General features: G+C 48.9%; 1 protein-coding gene across 1 annotated transcript in view; it reads right to left on the bottom strand.

The window, feature by feature from the left end:
- Positions 1-5,640: 5,640 nt before the first annotated feature.
- The window catches only part of LRRK1 (leucine rich repeat kinase 1), a 70,013-nt gene continuing 54,475 nt past the window's right edge, over positions 5,641-21,178 (bottom strand). Inside the window, exons 25-33 of the mRNA XM_066558664.1 lie at positions 20,737-20,934; positions 19,798-20,075; positions 19,420-19,614; positions 18,509-18,660; positions 16,810-16,927; positions 15,411-15,527; positions 9,605-10,440; positions 8,941-9,042; positions 5,641-7,051 (exon numbers count right to left, since the gene is read on the bottom strand). Coding sequence (XP_066414761.1) covers positions 6,874-7,051; positions 8,941-9,042; positions 9,605-10,440; positions 15,411-15,527; positions 16,810-16,927; positions 18,509-18,660; positions 19,420-19,614; positions 19,798-20,075; positions 20,737-20,934 — 2,174 coding nt within the window. The 3' untranslated portion in view covers positions 5,641-6,873. The remainder of the gene's footprint in view (positions 7,052-8,940; positions 9,043-9,604; positions 10,441-15,410; positions 15,528-16,809; positions 16,928-18,508; positions 18,661-19,419; positions 19,615-19,797; positions 20,076-20,736; positions 20,935-21,178) is intronic.

Below are 21,178 nucleotides of genomic sequence, written 5' to 3'. Positions count from 1 at the left end.
TTTTTCTATCGTATCCTCCAGCCCCATTTCATCCCATTGCCCTCAGTTCCACTTTGCCTGCCCTTTGCCCGTTGGGAAGTGGAGGCAAGTGAAGGAATGGAGAAAACCCAAGGCTTTGGTGGTTGTTGCCACGTTTGAAGGGATCTTACAGTGCAATTGCTATTCCAGTAGAAGAAATAACCATTGTTTACATGTGTATGGAATATGAACTGCAACTAGCATAGAGTCTGTGTCTTACAATGTTCATCATTTTCTGGTGACAGTCCCAAGGATGTAGGTGCATGGAAAATTTTTCTTTTCCTCCTCTCTTTTTTTCTTTTCCTTTCTTTCTTTTTTTTTTTTTTTTAAGATTTGCTTCTAAGATGCAATAAAGATTTTTTTATTTGCAATTGGAGCTGCTCACGTTGTCAGTCCGTGTCGTTCCACCCAGCAGAGGCACAGAGTCATACACTTGGGAAGTAAGCCCAGGTAAAAGGATCTCTCTCTTCCAAAGGGTTTTAACTTCTGTGTTGTGGTCTGGGATGAGCCCAGGGTTTACATCTTGGCAGAAAAACCCATTCATCAGGAGCTGGTGCTGATGAGCTGTGCCATTCCCTGGTTTTGGCTTTTTCCTTATGAAAATGTTAAAAGTACTTCTGCTGCCTGAAAATACCCCTAAGTGTACATTTCAAATGCATACAGTGACAAGGGTCCTTGGTGCCCTAATGTTTTGTGTGTTCAAAACACAGTAAAAATAATTACTAAGTGGGTTGAACACTTATTTTTTAATAGCTCTAGGAGTTGTTTGGTGTTGGTGTGAGGACAAAATTAAGTCCCAAAGCAAGAATCTTAGGTATTGCAGAGATGTTTCTTCACACAAGGGAAAGGGAAAAGAAAAAAAACCACCAAAACCAAAACAAACAAACAAAAAACCCAGCTTGTATTTGTGGTACAGAAAAGAGCTTAAAGAAAATGCACCCCAAAGAATGGCAGCAAAAAGGAGGAAAAAAAGCCCGTACTTGTACTGTATTTATTAACATTTATGATTATGTAGGACTTTTTTTAGCCCATAACAGCTGGTAAAAGCAGAATGTAACTGGAAAAAGCCATTTTGAGAACAGCACCATGTGGTATTGGGGTTTTTTTCCTCAGTTGCTGCAGTTCTAATTCTGCTGTCAAATCTCTATTAAGACTGAGTTCTGTACCAAACTTGCAGCAGCCCTCGAGGCCTCACATCACAATTGATCACATATTTTATGGACTCACAACTTAAGAGAAGTCCATTTTAAAGTAAAGTTTTAATTATAACCCTTTATGACAAAGTCTAAACACATAAACTCCATTTTATACTATAGTAAGTGGCATTTGCTGCCCCACTTGTAAGGAACTGGACAGAAGTGGAAATCATCAGCTGGTAGGTGCTAACCCAGCCTTGACAAAAATCCCTTCTGGGGCTGGGACATTTCATCCTCAATTTACTCTGGTTGTTTGCTTCGAACAGAAGTTTCCTTCACCCTGAGGAAGCAGGAAAATCATGGAGGGTTTTCCTCTGGGCCACAGAGGTGTGAGAAAATGAGATGGTGTCATCCTGAAAATGAAGGATGTGGTGCCCAGTCACGTCCTGTCTGTAGAGATGCTTCTGTTCTTTATTAAAACAATTAAAAATGTGAGACACTTCTTTCCCTCGTTATTCTGGTGCAGGTAACCTGGGTTGGATGCTGTGGCATCCTCACAGCAGTAAAACTCCCACCCACACAGAGCTTTGCAGCCCCTGGGGACATGGTGTTAAACCCTTCACCTTCTCTGCTCACCCCTGGATGAGGAGCTGGATTTATTAACTCTGCTTTCTCAAAGCTTTTCCCTCCTGCTCAAGGATCAACGATGGCAAAAAGAGGCCAAGGGAGATGGGGGAAAATGTGGGTCCAGAAAGGCAGTGGGTACTCTGGTGACAGTCATGCTGGATGTGACTGTTTACATGGGACATTATTTATCTGTGACTTTGCAGAGTCACAGCCCATGGAAGGATTTCAGGTTTTGGTCCTGTGGGCACAGTGGGGGTTTATTACCCGGAAAACTCAGTGCCCAGCTCCAGCCCCGTGTGGCTCCCCTGGACCTGGCTGGATGGTTCCTTTCAGCACAATCAGCACAAAGTCCTGCTGACCCAAATCTGCTTACTCTGAGTTTTTGTGGAAGCCTCTAACTTTACATTGCAAATTATTATCCTGAGCTGTTTCGCATGAATACTTGCTAAAAATACTCGGCTTGCACAGCCAGCCACAGCCGGGAGCTTTTGGAAAGAAAACCTTGCAGAGGCATTAAAAATGGGGAGAAGGTCCAGGCCCCACTGGGCTCCTCCTCTGCTCTGGCCTTGGTGATCCCTGGGCTGGTGGGACACTGCCCTGTTTTAATGAAGGTTTTGTACCCAGTGGACTCTGCCAATGTGAGTTAATGTGCTGACCAGAGCAAATTCAGGGGTTTGATCCCAGTTGGAGCTCAACAGGCACCTCCTTCCAGGCTTAGGCAGCCTTGGAGACAACCTGGGCTCCCCAGCCAAGGCAGTGCATCCCATGTGGAATCCTTTCCAACTATTTTCCTGGATTTTACCTGGCTGCTGCTGCCAGAGGCACTTTTATTCCTCACGTCCGAACTGCTGCCGACACTCCCAGGTGTAAGGAGTGTGTCCACGTCCTTTCCAAGCTCCAGAACCATCTCCCAGGTCTCCTCCAGCCCAGGAATCCCTACCACCTTCTAAATCACTTTTATGGGTGGAATGAAAAAAATTAACATAAAAAAAAAAACAAACAACCCAGCCCAAATACTGGGCTGGCTGAATTTACTTTCACACTTTAATTCAATAAAAATCTCAACTTTAATTGACCTGAATCAGCTCCAACATTTCCAGCAGGCTGGGCTGGATTCTCTTGGAAATGGGGGGGTCCCCCCTGTTTGGTTGGGGGTGTCAGGAGGATTTTGTCAGGGTCCTGCTCCACCTTTTAGAAAAAGAATACAAAAGAGTAACACCACCTTTGTTTATTACTGACTTTTCACCTAGAGGGCTCCCAAAAGGGGCAGAGTTTAAAGTGGTTCTGTGATAAAACAAACTTCCAGTGCAAACAGGCTGGGATGTGGGGCAGATAAAGGCTGTTTGCTGTGCCAGGATGGCTCTGAGTGCTGGGGCAGGACCATAACAGCCCTGGGAAACCTGAACAGCTGTGGATGTTCCACTCATGGGCTGGGATGGGCTCTGTCCCTCTGCCAGCATCACTTGGCAGTGATTTCCCAAGTGCTGAGCAGGTGAGCTCAGCCCCATCCCAGGCACCATTCTTATCCCAAACCCCATTCCTGGTCCCATCCTTTTCCTCATTTTCATCCCCATCCCCAGTTCCATCCCTGGCCCCATCCTCACCCTAATTTTCATCACAATCTCCACCCTCATTCCCATCCCCATCCCCAACCCCATCCTTACCCTGCTCCACCTGGGTTAAGCCCCTGAAGCCCAACCCAGCTCCCATCCAGGGGTAAGCTGAGGACAGGCCTGAAATAACCAGGATATTTCCTGTCCTTTTCAAGCTTGCTTAAAGAAAACTCATTTCCTCTGTCCTTTCTGTAGCAGAATACAAAGCAGCCAGTGCTGCCCCTTTCCCCACCTCCCTTAGAAATCACCTTTTTCCTTATGCTGGAGCTGAGAGCCCTTGGTGCTGTGTGGGATGAGGAGCATCCTGCTGCTGTGTCAATGTTCACCTGCCTTCCCTGTCCTGGGGGCACAAGAGGTGGGGTTATGCTCTAATATATCAAATTACAGCAATTCCTGCCCGCTGTGCAGGGCACTGTGTGCCATGAGGCAGAGCCAGCCCTTCTTTCCCTTCCTGGCAGAATGAGCTGTAATATTCCCATTTTCTTACACATGGAGGGGTAGGTTGGGTTTGGACAGCCCCAGGCTGGTGGGGTCTGTGCACCCACAGTGCTGGGGCCCCACAATGTCCTGAGTGAGCATCAGGATATGGGATGCAACCAGTGATTTGTCCCTACATCATGCCTCCCCCCAAAAATACTCAGGCCATGCCCCGAACTGGGATATTGGGCACAGCTGTTCTTCATCCCAGGGCCTGACTCTGCACTGATACCAGCAAAGAGACAGCCCAAACCAGGAATAGGAATCAGTATCCAATTGAATATAATCCTTTCAAAGCAGGTAAAGGACCATGGAGCACTCCAGGGAAAAACCCAGGGAGCTGTGTGGCTCTGCTCTCAGCAGTGAGGGAGTGAAGCTGGGGGTGCTTTTGGGCTCAGTTAATCCCAGGCAGGTCCTGTTCATCTCTTTTTGCTTCCTTTATGAGTAAATAACACCCCTGGCACCCCTGCCCTCCCACTGCTGGTGCTGGGGGTTAATCCACTCCCAGAGCATCCGCTTCCCCCCCAGCACCAAGCCCAATGCTGTTCTCTTGCCTCTCCTCAGGCAGCAGAAGGAATAACCCCCTGCCAGGGTTGGGCTTATATTTATCAGCTGAAATAAAACAGTGAGGACTGAGATAGGTGCAGCTCCCCCAGACCCACACCTGGGGCTCGTGCTGCCCCTTTGTTCCCAGGCTCTGGGGCTTTTCCTGCCTTTGGCTGTGACCCCACCCCTTCCCCCTGATGCCCCTCACCTGTACCTGCCATCAGGAGAACAGGCTTTGCTGGTGGGAGAGATGGAAAGGAGCACTGAAATATCAAACTGTTTGAACTGGTGGGAGCTGATTTAATTTTGTTTTTAATGTCTGTTTATTTCTGCCCTTGGGGAATCATTCCTGCAGCACGTGCAGTGCTCACTTAATGGAGCCTTGTGCTAATGAGGTTTCAGGTCTGCTGAAGGGGGAGGATTTTGTTCTTATTACTCAGGCTCTCAGCTGCTTTTGGGAACCAACCCCCTGCTCCCGGAGGTTTTGAGACACACACCCACCACTCAGAGGTCCCATGAAACCCAGGTGCCACCCCCTTCTGCTCCCTCCCCAGCTGAGCACCCTGACCCACCTGGCAAGGAGCAGGGGATGGCTCGGTGTGTCAGGAAGGGTCTTGTGCAGCAACAGCCCCAGAGCAGTGTCCAGCAGAACAAAGGCCCTGTTGTGTCCAGGCCTTGGCCAGGGCCCACCAAAGGTTTGGGAGATGCTCCAGCTTTCCCCATGGGCACTGGGCAGCCCATGGTGGGCACAAGCCCACGCTGGCTTTGGGAGCAGCACGGCACCCAAGGTGTTCTGGTCAACAGGGACAGTAAAGAACTGCTGTGGTTGTCCCACAGGGTGTTTCCTCAAAGGAAACCTGCAAGGCTGAATGAAAGAATCAGCCCCTTTATAGCTCCTGTTGGGACTTCAGGTATCACAGGAAGAGTTCCTGCAAGTCAAAGGAATCTGGTAGCTGGAAAAGGTGACCATGAGACCTCAGCCCAGCCCTGAGACAAAGGCAGACAGCGTGTCCTGGCAAGGGAGGGAAATTTTGGTGCTGCCATACCTGATTATGAGCTGCTGGAGAGGCACAGGCTGACAGTCACAGGCAAGGCCAGGAATGGAGACAGTCTTAGTACTCACAGCCCTGATTCCAGCTGTGCTCATCATAACCAGCATTTGAATCACACTGCAAACCCCAGACACCCAGTGCCAGTTGGGTTTCCAATAAAAACCACCAATGCAGTGTCATCCTGGGGAGGAATCAGTTTATTTTAAGATACATTCTGTTTCTGAAGAAGGATATTTTAGCAGCCTGCAACAGAAATGTGAACCAGAGGGTTAACCTGCCCGTTCGGCCTTGGCCAGCCTTGCCGATGCTCACATGAGATTCTTGGGATAAAAAAAAAGAAAAAGAAAGGTCCAAAATTCAAACTGTACACCTTTATACAGGGTGCTTAGCTGGGGGCACTTTTTACACTGCTGTACATGCTTGGGATAATTAAGTGCAATTGGATTTAGAGCCAATACAGCATCCCAGGCCACTAATGAAGATAAAATACAAGCTGTGGTGGGCAGAAGCTGCACAGATACACAGGCAAACTGAGCTTATTGTGTTCCTGCTGCTCCAGAGTGCATTTCCCAAGAGAAACAGGAGTGGAGCAGAGACAGCTTATAAACCTTTCTGGTCAGGGGCTCCCTTCTCTTCCATCAGGAATATCTGTCACACCCAGTGGCTTTGTTTTCCATCAGCTCCATTGACAAGGCAGCAGTGCCATGAGCCAACTCACTCACTCCTGGTGCAGCATTCCTGGCAGGTTGTTTTGGGCTCCCTCACAGGAACTCAGCACCACTACAGCTTCTAGGAACCAGAAATGCAGTGGCCAGCCACAGCTTCTCGCTGGCTCCTACACCAGGGTGTCTCTACACAGGATCTACACCTAAGTAGGACACACACCCTAACTAATGGAGTTGCAGGGAGGTGGGAAGCAGCCCCACAGTGCAGGGATTCCAGCAGATGCATTCCTCCTGGGAACAGGGTGAATCAGCCCTCGGTGCCCGCGCTGCCGGCCAGCAGGCAGCCGGGACTGGGACGTGCTCAGACACCCAGGGCAGAGCCCACGGAGCTCTCCTGGCTGACACACACACACAACAACAACAGCAGCAGCAGCCAGGGCATGCTGAAGGTGAGGAAGGAATTCAAAACGGGGAAGAACAAACTGGAAATCGGGGGATGAACAGAACTGCAGCCACTTTTGCTCTCACCAGTACAGGGGAGCGTGTGACAGAGCAGGGAGCTGGCCCAGCTCCCAGCCCTGCTCACAGCGGCTTCTTCATTCCCCAAAAGCCCTGGTGGGGCTCTGGGAACCCCACGGTGCTCACTAGCAGCAAACCAGACCCACAGTCCCCCCATCAGCCCTGGTGTGTCTCCGAGTCCAGGACGCTCCCGCTGATGTTGGGTGCAGCGCCACGGGCACTACCTTCTCTTGCGCATGCAGGTCTCCAGCCTGCCCAGCTCCTCGTAGGCCTGGTAGAAAATGTCAAAGTCTCTGGCACTCCAGCCCCTCCAGACAGCCAGGCACCTCTCCATGTGCTCGTTCTCAAAGCAGCACACCACCGTGTCCCTCGCTACCAGAGCCGCATCCACCAGAGTCCTGGGGAAGGAGCAGAGAGCAGGGAAGGGAATTACAGGGAAGGATGTCACAGGGAAGGGAATTGCAGGGAAAGGCATTACAGGGAAAGGAGTTACAGGGAAGGACATTTCAGGGAAGGGCATTGCAGGGAAGGGCAGCTCTGTGAGCACAGCACTGGCTCATGAGCTTCCCTTCCAGCTACACAAGCTTTTTATAAGCTGCAAATCCTTTAGCAAGGAGAATGTTACAAAGACAGGGATCAGAAACTGTGTCACATCAAAACCAAGCAGCTCAGTGACATGGGAAAAGGTTTTTAAAGGGATTCAGGTGCCTAAATATGCAGGTGGGGGCTTAAGTCTGCCATGGCATTTGAAGTTGCTGCTAATCTCCTGATTTGCTAAATCCACAGACTCTTGTTCCTGCTGCCAGCTGGGCATTTTCAGAACAGCTCCATCATAACACAGCTGACAGGCTGCTGAGAGCTTCCACAGCCTGGAATAAAGCACGGAAGTGCGATGGAGCCTGCCTGTGTCAGCTCAGGGTCTGAGCCCCTGGCCCAGAGCAGCAGGCACAGCTGTGGCAGCACTCAGGGATCCGTGTGGTCCGTGTTGTATATCCTTCCCTTCATGGCCTCTGTTGAAGCTGGCCCTGCTGGTACCTTAGAGGGAGGTGGCTGGGCAGACAATGAGACTTTTCCCTTGCAGGGTCCAAGGGACAGGAGTCCAACCCTCACTGGGCTCCTTCTACCACTCCCATTGCAGATGGGGAAGGTTGGTGCCAAAGTGTTTCCCCACAAAGGCACCCAGCTGGGAGCACTGGCCACAGGACTATCCTTGGCAGCTGGTTTTTATTACAGACTGCCTCTACAAAGTTTTTATTACAGACTGCCCCCCTTTAATTACAGACTACCCCTACCTTTCCTCTCCTCCCTGCTCTGCTCTGCCATTTGAGCAGCCCCTTCCCTTTCCTCCCCTTCTGCTCTTTATCCTGCTGCTCAAACAGGGAGGGTCAGTGGCCACGGTGCCTGGTCCAGCCAGGCAGCAGGGCAGGACAGGTGTGAGATGTGGTATCACTTTGCCTGAACTCCACACTCAATCTCAGTGAAACAAAACCAGCCTAAGAGTACCTGTGACCAATAAAGAGAATTCTCTCCTCCCAGCTAACTGATAAAGACACTCAGTTCAGAGTAGAGGGAATGGCAGGAGCCTTTGATCTCCTGTTGTGTTTACCTGGCAGTAATAAACGATCATTTATAATCCTTAGCACTGCTTAACCTGCATTTGTTTGGACATAAATAGTACAATCCCAGACCGGTATTTAAGTGATCAGCAGGAACACCCCCACCTCTCCAGCAGCTATTTATTTCCTTGACTCTCCTTCTCTGTATGAAACATTTTAAATTAATGTATCTAACTGCTCTCCCCTGTGCTCCAGGAGCCGTCCCCCGGCCTGTCACTGCCCACAGCACAAAGGTGCTCATTTAGAGCCAGAACATCAACCTGACCCACGTGAATGCAGCCACAGACAAGCGCCGTGCTCGGCATAAATACACCTCTTGTTCTGAGCACGGGGCCGAGTCTGCCAGGCTGCTCTGACGTTCTGCCAGGTGCCCTCAGAGCAAAGGGAGCCAGCACCAGGCAGGATCAGGCCAACTCGATCCTGTCTGTGTCATTATGGGGTGCTCAGTCTCTGTGGATTTTGGAGACCAGGCTGTAATCTCAGAGCCTTCTCCTTGCTGTCTGCCCCTCTCTAAGAGCCTTGATGTGCACTCAGCAACTGTGTTCTCCCACTGGGAACTCCTCAGAAGCTGCTGGAAGCCAAGAGGAAGTTCCCAAGAGCCCTGAGAGCCTGCAGAGCCCCCCTGTGCATCCCCACCCCCTTGTGCCCCTGGTGTGCCCAGCCAGCCTCACCCGTAGGGAGCCAGCTCCCCTGCCTTCAGCACCGCGATCACTCTGCCCCGTTGCGTGCCCGACTCCTTCTCCAGCCCGATAACGATGATGTCCCCTCCTCTCCTGGAAGAGAAATGAGGGAAATGTCACATCCTCAGCACTGGGGATGCTGTCAGCTGAGGATGATCCATGCTGGATATCCATCCTCTGCTCCATGCCCACCTGCAGGCACAGGGAGGGGGCACCGTGATGCCAAGGGGGCATCCTGAATCCAGTGCAGTGAGAGATCCTGTGACAAGCAAAATCAGCTTCCCAGAGGTTCCCATCAGCTCCACAGGAGGCAGCAGGAGTTGCCAGGGCTGTGTCCAAGCAAGGAGCCTGCCTGCTGCTCTTTGTTTCCTCAGTAGCTGGGGAAACACAGCTTGGAGTCTGACCACCCCCTTCTCATTCTGCTGAAACCAACCCAGCAAGGTTTTCTATTTCTCTGCTCAACACTGCATAATTCCAAAAGGTGTAGAAAATCCATGTTCCATTATATTGGGAACAGAATTTTTCAATGGTAACTTGACTTTCTGGCCAGGTGAATCATACTGGGAATGTAAAAGCTGCTGAATTAGCCTGAGTTAATCTCATGCTCAGCCAGGAGGGATTTTGACTAAGTTGCCTGGTTAAGTGACCCACTTACCTGGGGATCCAGATGAGGTCTTTTACAGGAAGAATCTTGACTGCTTGGAGATGCTCTGTGTTATCACCCACAGGTGAAGCATCGTGGTCCAGGGGAGCCTTCAGCTCGTGGAATTTCTCAGACTCCTCAAAATCCGTGGAGAAGGGTGCACTGGAAGAGCTCAAGGGCGAGCTGGGCAGGCTGGAGGGGCAGCGGGTCACCGCGTTGGGAGGCGAGGAGGAGTAGGAAGACACAGAGCAGTAATCTGTGAGCGAGTCCTGGTGGTTCAGGATCTGGGTGCCCACGTCTGGGCTGTACATGATGCTCACATCCCCTGGAGGGTTGCTCTCCATCGCCCCATGGCTGATGGGGGCTGTGGCCGGGATGGCAGTCGAGGGCTGCTGGATGGTGAACATGTCCCTGAGGGGGCTGCAGTCCCCGCAGAAGTAGCGAGCACAGAGCTGGTAGCTGGTGGCGTGGTACATCACCAGGAAGTTGCTTTTGTCATCCAGACACCAGAGCACCTCCTCGCCGTGGCACTCGGAGTTGCAGGCGATGGATGTGATGATGGAGGGCGGGCTGAAGGGCTCCAGCCTCCTGCTGATCTCCATGGAGGCGCAGTCGATGACCAGGAGCCCGGGGCCGTTGCTGTACCACACCTCGGCCCCGCCGCTGGTGACCTCCATGGCCCTCACCGGGTACGGGTTCTGCCGCGGGTCGCTGTCTGGGATGTTGAATTTGGACCTGTTGGCTGTGTGGGAGCACAGGTAGGAGCAGTTGTCCCCTGGCAGGCCCTGGGACACTGAAAACACGGCTACCAGTCCATCTGACAAGCCAGCCAGCACCACATATGAGTTCTGTGAGAAAGAGAGAAAAAATTCATGGAATTACAGAATGGTTGGGTTGGAAAGAACCTAAATGATCATCTCATTCCATCCCTCTGCCATGGGCAGGGACACTGTCCATTGGACCAGGCTGCTCCAAGCCCCGTCTAACCTGGCCCTGAACACTTCCAGGGATAGAAGTCCACAACCTCTCTGTGCCAGGACCTCACCACCCTCACAGCAAAGAATTTTTTCCTGTTTCTTTACTTCTTTATAATAGAAGAGCTTTCATTCCCAGAAGCTCTGCCTGCTTCTCACATTCTGCAAGAACACCAGTAACTTACCCCAGAACAGCGATAACACAACATAAAAAGAAGTCATTCCCTAGAAGCTGCTGCAGAGCCAGGCTCCTTTCACCCAGTATTACCTCTCTACTGGCAGGGGCGGACAGACGGACCTGGCAGCCTGCCCTGAAGGTTAACAAATTCAAGCTGGAGTATGTTCAGAGACAGCCATCATGATCCCAGGAATCCAGCTGCAGAAACCCGGCTCACTTCCAAAAAGGAGTAAAGCTATTGCTATCAATGTAGGTAGGAGAGGAATGGAAGAAATGCAGTAAAAATGGAAAGAGGGAGCCAATATTCTCCCAAACAAGAGCATCCAGTGATTGCTCCTCATCCAGAGTCTGCTGCTCTGAGAGCTCTGCTCCTTCCAGGGATGTGCTTTGGCTCTGGGATCCCTGGCAGCTCAGACAGCCCAGCCCAGGGCACAGAAGCAGCAGCAGCTCAGCAAAGCACCTGCCAAGTGGCACGAACAATTCTGCAGGTGGGTAAAAACCTGTCCCTAAATGTACAGATGTGCTGGACACAGCTCCAGCTCCGGGGCCATGCATCCCTTGTGTCCCAGGGGCAGGAGCTGCTGAGAAGGCCACGGCTCAGCAACTCCTCCAGCTCGTCCCAGCGGGGCAAAATGCTGTTAAACAGGCTGGGAAATTGATCTCTTGGGAACAAAACTTCCCGTGACCTTGGGCCTCTACCAGAAACTCCCCCATCTGTGAAGCAGATAAAACAATACTTACCTCAAAGGCCTTTCTATTTCCTCCCTGTGGAGCAATAAATTCTAAATAAAGACCATTTTACCCAGGACTTCTTTGCTGCCTGGACTAAGCACAGCTAACCAAACAGAACCAGACAGAGCAGCACAGAGCTGACACAACCTTGTCCCTCCTCAGCCTCTCACCAGTGGAAAGCCTTTGGCATGCCCAGGATGCCAGTGAGGGGCTGAGGGCTCAGTCACCCTTAGCTGGGAATGCAAAAATTAAATTAAGGCACCCCTGTGCCCTTCCAGGGATCTTGATTCTGCCAGGCCTAGACAATAGTTCTCAGGCAGTAAATCCAGAGAAAAATCAGTATTCTGACTTTCCCCGGCTATTGAGGGGCAGGTAGTGCAGGGTGAGTGTTATTTAATTGACAGCTCTGCTTGAAAGGCTCATTTTGAGTCCTGGACAAAGAGACACTCTCTGCTTACCAAGTATGAGTAAAACCACGAGAGCACTGAGCCCCTATGACTAATCCAAATCACAGCAGAATTTTACTGTAATGGGAAAAACTAGGAAAGCAAGTGGAAAGTTGTGAAATGGGGCTTGGACTAACTCAGTCCAGTCCCAATTCTCTAACCACTAATTAAAAGAAACCCCAACGACCTGCAGTGCTCAGTGCCATGTTCCTGCTGCCATGTGGATCTGGTGCAAAGGCTCCTGGAAATGCCTTTGCCAAGGAGTTGCATCAGTAAGTTGGATCATGGCACAATGCTTTGCACAAGCTGGGTTTTGGGTTACTTTTTCTTTGGAAGGGAGTTCAATTACTTAAAACTGAATAAAACAAAGCAGAACAGCCCATATTTCTCTGGTAAAAAATGGTCCAACTTTTTCAGTCTGAAGGACCCCGCACAAGAGGCATTTCTTACTAGAAATGGGAAATTTAAATTGAAATGGGAACATCAGACACTAACTGTAATGTATATGTTAACCCGAACTGCTCCTAGCATGACACAGGACACTATAAAAATCTTCAGAGATTATAATTTTGTCTCATTTGATTTGATAACGCTGAATTATCCAAGCATAGTCTTCACAAAAAATTATTTTCAATTCCTTGATTAGTGTCAGCTACTACAGAACAGAATCCCTATTCCCTTTTGAGTTCCACAGGCCAAATTTCCCTGGCACTGAGCAGACAGCACCATAACCAGGGAGAGGTGGGTCACTGACGCCCTCCTGGTGTTACCAGTAATAACTGGCCTGTCTGGGATGGAACAATGGTAGAAGCAAATTTGGAAGGTATTTTTTCCATTGGGGTATTTATTGCTTTCTGTCTTGGCTATCAGGACCTGTTTCTATCCAGCCATTACTGTTATCTCTCAGAGAGATAAGAAACAAGGAGCAAATGCTGAGAAATGCCCTTACGCTGCCATCTCCCACTTGACTGAGCTGAGGGAGTGACCAATTCTGCAGAAGACCATGTCAAAAACCACCTCCACAGATGCCATAGTTAATTCTTGCCAGATTTTACCCAGTGCTGGTGAAGCAAAGCCCCCCTGATCAGGGTATTCCAGCAGCCACCAAAGGCAGGCAGGGCTGCAGCCTCCAGAAACCTTAAGTAACTTTCTCAGAATTCATTTTCAACATTTGGGCTCCACGAGGAGCCAACAAAAACACACAGCAACAAAAGTGCATTTGAAGGCCCCGTGCTGCCAGCAGCGGGGCCGTGCCAGGAGGAAGGCCCCGAGCGGGGCCGCGCCGCAGCGATGAGCGGGGATGAGCCAGCTCCAGACGTCCCGTCCCCCTGCCAGCAGGTCAGCAGGAATGGCAAAAAATCCTGCACCAGGGCCTGGTCACCTCCTCCTCCTCCTCTTGTCCCCACAGGGTCTGGCACTGCTGGCTGCAGCCTTTAAATGCAGCTTTTGTTTCCACGTGTTCCAGGTGTCTGCGCGGGGCCAAAGATTTGCACCCATTCAGGTTTCTGTCTCCCTCCACATCTCTTCCCTCCACTTCTCTTCTACCAAGGCAGATTATGTCTTGGTTTGCCCTTTTAACCTGCTCATTTGCTAATTTGTTTGTTTTTTTTTCTGCTGAAAATTGTATTGTTTACCAAAAAGAATCATCCTGGTGACAAAAAGCATGCAACAAAAAGCTTAAATTGTACAAGACTTTTCCTTGGCGGGTGAGTTTCAGATTCTGGGCCCCTCTTGCCTGCTTTCAAATTTCCATGATGCTTCCTTTGGATGAGAAACCAAGTTTTGGAAACTATTTCTTTTGGATCAGCCTTCCCAAGGCAGTCATAAAGAATTCCCCTTCCCAGCAACATCCCTTGGCAATTCTCTGACTAAAAGTTACCTCACATCTCACCAGCTAAAGGGAAATGCAATTCTCTTCTCCACTGGACAGCAGTGACTGTGATAACTCTGATACAGCTTGCTGGCCAGGCAGTGAGTGTGACAAGTGTAAGCTTTCCACATAGGTTTTTTGGAAGAACTGGCTGGTTTAGTTCTTGCCAGCCTGGTCTGCACATCCCCAGGCTGCTGCTCTGGCCATTTCACTGCCAAACTCATTCATAGAAAGGAGAGAGGAAAAAGTAAGTCCAATAAACTAAGAAGGAGTGAGCTGAAGGGAGGTGGATTTCTGGAAGGTTGGGTAGGGTTGGGGGAGGAAGGGAGGTGTCTAGACTCAATATTGCTATTGTAGGGCCTGGCATTATTTATGACATTTTCTAGGCAAGCCACAAACTGGAAATAGAAACCAGGAGACATAAAGCCACTTATAACCCCTGAGGAATGGCTTTGCAAGCTGTGTGACAGTGGAAAAGCTGAAAGCAAAAGGCTCCTTCGACTGTCCTGGATGGAACATCAGCCAGCATGAAAAAGAAATTTGCCCTACACATCAGAAATGAAACTCCACGGTGGACAAATGCGGCAGGTCTGGGAGCCAAGGAAAGCCAACAGATGCAGAGAAATCCAGCCCTGTGCCAACTTTACATCAATGCCCTACTTTAGCTCCACTTACACCATGTTTGGAAGTGCAGCAGCACACCTTACACAAACCATCTGCCTCAGACTCAGCAATCCCAGCACAGAAGAGCCAGAAATGGACAATGGCTCAGGACAGGCCTGGTATAAACCAGCAGCTCTGAGAGCTGCCCTGTGCTGAGCTCTCAGACACATCCCAGTCTGCTGGCATTTGCAAAGACTACACAGCTACCAGCAATGTTGGAACATAATTACATATTTTCACTTGAGGTGGCTGTAAGCAAACGGAGGTAATTTAGCTGGAAAACAGTTTTTATACATCTCCCAAGGCTTGCCCACAATAGGCACCCAGGTCAGATCTCTCCTGCCAGAACGGGATGGTGGCAATTTCAGGGCAAGGCAGATAACATAGACCTTGTTTTAATGTCCATAAGAGTAATTATCCCTGTTACCCATAAGAGAATTACCCAAACCAGCTGTATTATCTAAGTGTTCTCATTCAAAACCAAAACAGGAGTGTGGCTGAGCCCAGATAACATTTCAGGATGACTGTGCACACAAATGACAGCACAGCCAGGAAAACAGTGGGTACAAGAGGCCGGATGTGCCCACGTCCTGCATTAGCACTTAACAAATCTCTATTATAATTATTATTTCATGTCTTCTCCACTTTGTTTGATCAGCCCAAATCTTGTGTTCCAGTGAAGTGGAAACGCAGCTGGAAAACTTCCTTGCTGAGGAATTTGATCTGTTTTGACTATTTTCCCAGCAGGTTTGGAAGTGCCAGCTTTGGTCCCCTGACTCAGGTTCTTGCCCACACCTCTGTCCTCTGGCAGAGGCAGAAAGACCTGGAAACCTTCTCCTTGCAGTGCCAAAATGTTCCTGGGCATTGCAAAGTCCTTCAGCACCAGCTGAGAGTGGCAGCTTGGCTCAGCAGCACAGTCTCACTACTGCCCCTTTTTCTTTGGGTTGTTCCTTACCCTTTTCAGAAGAGGCATCACCAGGAAGCAGCTCACAGTGGCAGGAGTGTCTAAACCCTTCAGTGGAGTCTTTAAGGGACACATGCCCTGCAATCCATACACAGAAATCTTCTGGTCCTGTGAAAGAGCACATAAAACTCTATAAATGCAAACCACCCCCCTGCTTTTCATATCTTGATACCTGAGCAAGATCTAATTGGTTCCAAAACTGGGGTTTATTTGTATTTTTTGATATCCAGACAGTAAATTTCTGTTTTTAATGGAGAACCTTTGGCATGTGAGTAGAAAGCAGGTTCTGCATTCCCCAGAACAGGCTGTGGACAATATATGCATTATCCAAAAGTCACCAAAAATCACCAGTGTAGAGTTTTTATCACTACATCCAAAAGCAGCATCTGACAACCCTGAATGCAAAAATCCCAAAGAACAATTGAAGCAGGTTGTATGTTATTTTGCAATTATCTGTCCATTTGAGGGACATTACATTTTATGTGCAATCACACCTGTCCCACACCTCCTAAATCTACCAGACTGACCAAGAGCACTCAGTTTTGGAACCAGCAAACTTTTGATTCTCATCCAAAAGGTGGAAATTCAATGCTTTAAGATCTTTGAATTTAAATTTTTCTAGACTTATTATTATTATTATTAAAAAGAAAAAAGAAAGAGTATTTGAGCTTTACCTCTATTTGAGAAGAGAAAAAGTCAAAATATCTTATTTTTTTATGGAGAGAAAAAAAATTCTATACTCACAGCATCCATGCCAGGGCAGAGTGAAATAGCCAACACAAATTATTTACTCAACAAGTCTGGCCTTTTTTTCCTCCCCCACTCTAAAACACTGAACTTCAGGTACATTTAATTTTTTTGCGTTTTTTTTTTCTTTGTTTTGTGTGAAATGATTGTGTCAGAGCTGGCTGACACTTAACAGCCCTTTTTGATGGGTGGCCAGGGGCTCTGGGGGATAAATCAGCCACTCTCTCTCACTCTTATCTTTTTAGCTGCAATTTTCCACGGCGAACACAAAACTCGGGTACCCATTTCCCACCAACCTTCAAATCCCTCAGGCCTCTTTCAAAACCCCACCCTTAAATGCATGTTTTCTGTCTCTGCCTCCCTTTATCACCCACAGATAAGGACATTTCCCAGATGAACCCCTGGGCACTGATTGCTCCAGCCCAGAGTTTCCCCTCGGGAAGCCGAGGTTCCCACGGTCGCTCTGGGAGGCACAGTCTGGAGCTGTGTGTCAGGCAGAAACAAAACACCTGGAGACAGCAGATGCAAAGTCACTGCTCATCTGAGACGCCCTTTGTCTCACACACTCTTGGCTTTACTAATTTAACAGGCCCTTTCTCTTTGTTAGTGTCACCCCTCTCGAGGGGGCACAGGCAATGCTCACCTCCGTGGCTGCCCACAGCGCATTCTGAAATTTGAGTTGGCAGCACAGCTTCATTCCTGGGCAGCTCATCCTCTGCACTTCCATGACTCCTTTCTCCAGGTTCACCACTGTGTAGTTCCTGAAAGGAGCAAGCAACAATTTCAGACAGCCAACACTCCTCCTGCATGGGGCTGAGGGACTTGAGGCACTTGTGACCAAGCCATGACAAAACTGCTCAGATGTGGATGATGCTGCAAGGATCTACACCCCTCCAAACTGTAAATTCCTCGTTTGAAGGAAAAGAAAGATGTGCCCTGGCTCTTGCTGAGGGGCAGATGTGCAATTGCTTCTGTGAGGATTTACACTCAGCTCTCTGACTTTGCACAGGGTTAGCAGGACGTATGTGGTCTGTTCCTGTAATGGAGCTGTGAGACAAACAGATCCAGCTGAACAGCAGTAATTAATAACTGGGAAGTCTCAGCCCATCTTGCCCATTTGGTTCTCAAGGGAATAGCTGCTCTCCAAGTTCACTACCTTGCTATTATCTGGCTTCATTATTATTCCAGTACATAAACAGAGGAGCATGATTCTACAGAGCAAAGATCTCTAAGTTAATAAAATTATTTATAAATATGACTAATTAGTAGGGTTTTTTTGTAGCTAAAAGGATTTTGTTTGTTTGGGGAAGTTTATTGAGTTTGGATGTTTGAACAATAACTGGATATTCACAACCACATCTGTGAGTCCCAGATGTTTTACCAACTGTGGCACAAGCAATTACACATCCTGAAATCTGTCACATGTGAGTAAACTTGTTATTCAACAGTCTCCAGCAAGTGGATTGTCCAGTCAGGAAGCAGATTCACTGAGATATATTGCTGTGAATATTTGGACAACATCCATGTATTCAAAATACATCTGGGAGTGCCATGTGCTTCACCAGTTCAGCAGGAAAAGTTACACTGCTTGCACTGAACAACTGACCAGGGACCACAAATGGCAAAGCAAATAGTTCAGCAACAAATCATGTGCCTTCCCCATTAGCTTAATGGTTACAAATAATGAACACATTAATATAAAATTCAGATCAGTTTGTGAATGTTTCCAAATGAGACTGAGGCTATAAAAATCAGCAGCATCCATAAAAATGAACCTAACTAGCCACAGGTCACGTGTGGCTGAGCAAAATGCCATCACCTCAGTCACAATTTAATAACATTTTAAGCACATGCCTTCAGTCCAGAACACATTTTACTGGCAGTGCACACTTGGATGCACACACAGCTCCAGGCATGTGGTTAACTCTCCATGATTGCAATAGGATTTAAGCATGTGCTTAATTGCTTTGCAGAAGAGAGATGGAACTGCAGCCTCAATTAGGAAAGGTTTAGTGTTAAATGGCCTCATTAGGAAAGGCAGAACACGTCTGTTCTCATGTGCAAATGCTTCATCCTGTGTGTGTGAATCATTACACTGCCCTAATCTTCTCCCCATATTAACTGAAGCAGAGTTAAGCTCATTAAATATCCTTTATAAAGCAACCACTGTTCCCAATTAAAAGAGTTTGGGAAAACAGTGTTCACTGTATTCTTGGCGTTCATCCAAGCTCACTTTCACCTTCTTTACCTCCCTCCCAGAGGCAGAAGTGAAGATGCTGAAGGATTTTTTACTTAAAAAGGAAAAAGAAAAAAAAAGGAATTGCTAATGTGAGCTGTCTCACCTGGTGTCCTCCTTCCCATCCCAGAGCACCACGGTGTACTCCTGCCCCGGGGAGCAGAAGAAGGAAGACTGCTTCCCACAGGGCAGCAGGTACATAAACGTTGCAAAGGTTGGGTCTTTCATCTGCCCCACCACAGAGATGGCCAGGGGACGCTGAGGGGGGAGGAAAAGAGAAAGACAAGTCACACAAGATGAAACAGGAGAACCATAATAAACAGGAGGCTCAACAAGGCCAAGCACAAGGTCCTGCACCTGGATCGGGGCAATCCCTAGCACAAGCACAGGCTGGGTGTCCCTGGAATTGGATTCCAACCCAAACCATTTTCTGATTCTATGAATATTTATTAAAGCTTGGTCTGTCATTCTCTTACACATTTTACTGATTAATTTCCTCAGGCTTATGAATTTTGGAAGCTGACCCATTGCATGACAGTGTAGAGATGTTTGAGAGTCAGGCTGACCTTTGTTTAAAGGACAGCAGCTCTAAAACACCAACTGAAATTAATGAAGAATGCAATGCAGCATAATCCTTTTCTTGCACTTTGAAGCTTTTTCTTCCTCATACCTCCTTTTATAATCTTGGGGATTTTGAAGTCTTTGTAGTTGCACTCACAGCATGACACTGGAGCTGTTTCTAGAAATTATGGGTAATGTCTTGCCCTGGTGAAATCAGCAGCCTAACTGCCATGGACATCAAGGGACCCTCAAGCCACCACAGATGTCTAAGGCCACAAATCTGTCATCATTTCATTCATAAAACTCTCATTTAAGTCAACAGAAATTCTGGGCCAAATCAGCAGGAGGGGTAAATGGGCAGTGGAGCTGTTGTGCTGCACCAGGAGCAAGCTCAGCCCTCCTGCACAAAGAGGGCAGCCAGCTCAGAGAACACAGCTCAGGAGGGTGGTTTTGTACCTTCTCTGGCTTAGTGTCCCAGCACTCCATCATGAGTGCCTGCATCCTGTAGAGCTGCACCTCCTCGGGCTGCCCCAGGACAGGACGGATCCCTTTGGACAGCTTCTTTGCAATCTGGAGCTGGTGGTGTCCCAGCACAGGCCTCTGCCCGGACAGCAGCTCGTACAGGACCATCCCATAGGAGAACATGTCCACCTAGAGCCAGAAACAGACAGAAAATCAGGGCAGGGCTCTGCTGGGGGATGGAGAGGAGAGCAAGGAAGGCACAGTGGGAAAGCCAGTGCCAGCCCTCATGCATGGAGAAGGGAACTGAGCCACGGGACGGTGCCAGCCCCCTCAGTGCCACCACAGGGCAGCCCCACAGCCTCCCCTGGTCACCTTCTCATCGTAGACGATGCGGGGCCGGATCTCGGGGGCCTGGTACCCCGGCGTGCCCTCCACGCCCAGCGCGCCCTCGTGGAACGACTGCCGCGAGATGCCGTAGTCGGAGAGCTTGATGTTCACGTGCTCCCTGACGTCCAGGGACCACACCAGGATGTTGTCCGACTTGAGGTCGCAGAAGATGATGTTCTTCTTGTGCAGGTAGGCCAGGCCTGTGGCAATCTGGTAGGCTATTTTGTGCGTCAGCATGTGTCCCAGCGGCACAAAGGAGGAACCTGGCACAAAGGAACAGCCCGTCTCCAGCTCCTGTAATTGCCATAACTGCTGCTTCTTCCCCCTCTCTCCTTCTCTTTTTAACTCCAGAGCAATAGCTCTGAAACATTTTGAAACATCACTCAACGCCACCATTTGAAAAGACACTGTTTATTTTACTGTACATGTCTGACAGTCCTATTAGATTCTTTTTTTAAACCCTTTCACTTCTAGGCCACTAAATCTTTGGGTGAAAATCAGTGTTTGACTGAAAGTTGACATGAAGCCAAGGTGCCAAGAGGGTCAGATGGCCTCAACTTATCTTGGAATTAGTGTTGTTCATTTGACAATGACAGCAATGCAGATAATAATGAGATAATTTAGAGTACCAGACACCCATCTGCAGGGGGAAAAACACAGCACCATCCACGCAGCACTGAAGAGAGATGCACTCCGTATTCATTTGCAGAAAAATTGAAAATCCAGGTCTCCAAAGTAGCTTTGAGAATCCCGAGCATCAATTTTTACTAGGTTCCCAAAAGCACAATATAAGAACAATTCCATCCCTCCCACTTCCCTTAGTCTGGAAAAAAAAAAAAAATCCCCTCCAGCAAATCAAGCAGTAATTTAAACACCACTGAACATTTGTCAGTGGGAGAGGGGTGGGGGAGAGGCTGGCTTTACCTTTGGAGTTCTCAGCCAGGACGGTGGTGAGGCTGCCCAGCGGGGCCAGCTCCAGGGCGAAGCAGAGCGGGTGGATGCTGATGCCGATGAGGGACACGATGCAGGGGTGCTGCAGGGAGTGCAGCATGCTGGCCTCCTGGCGGAACTCCGAGAAGTTCTTCATGGCATCCATGGCCCTCAGGTGCTTCAGCATGGTATCTGGCAAGACACACAACCCCCCCTTCTCACTGCCCAGCTCAGGAAACGAGTCACAAACTCTTTGGGAGGTGATCACCGAGCGAGGGCTGCAGCTGGTGGGATTATGTAGACAGCAAGGCTTTAAATTGAATCCTTTTGCTGATGCATGAGCCACTAAGAGACACTGGCTATAAGCAGGATCTGTCTGGTGGCTCAGGAACCAAGAGCTCTCTTGGTCCTTAAACACCAGGCTCAGGTGTGCCTG

The sequence above is a fragment of the Molothrus aeneus genome, chromosome 13, assembly GCF_037042795.1.
Source record: "Molothrus aeneus isolate 106 chromosome 13, BPBGC_Maene_1.0, whole genome shotgun sequence".
In the NCBI taxonomy this organism is placed as follows: Eukaryota; Metazoa; Chordata; class Aves; order Passeriformes; family Icteridae; genus Molothrus; species Molothrus aeneus.
The sequence above is the reverse complement of the archived record's forward strand: the minus strand, read 5'-3'. Positions and strand labels throughout refer to the sequence as shown.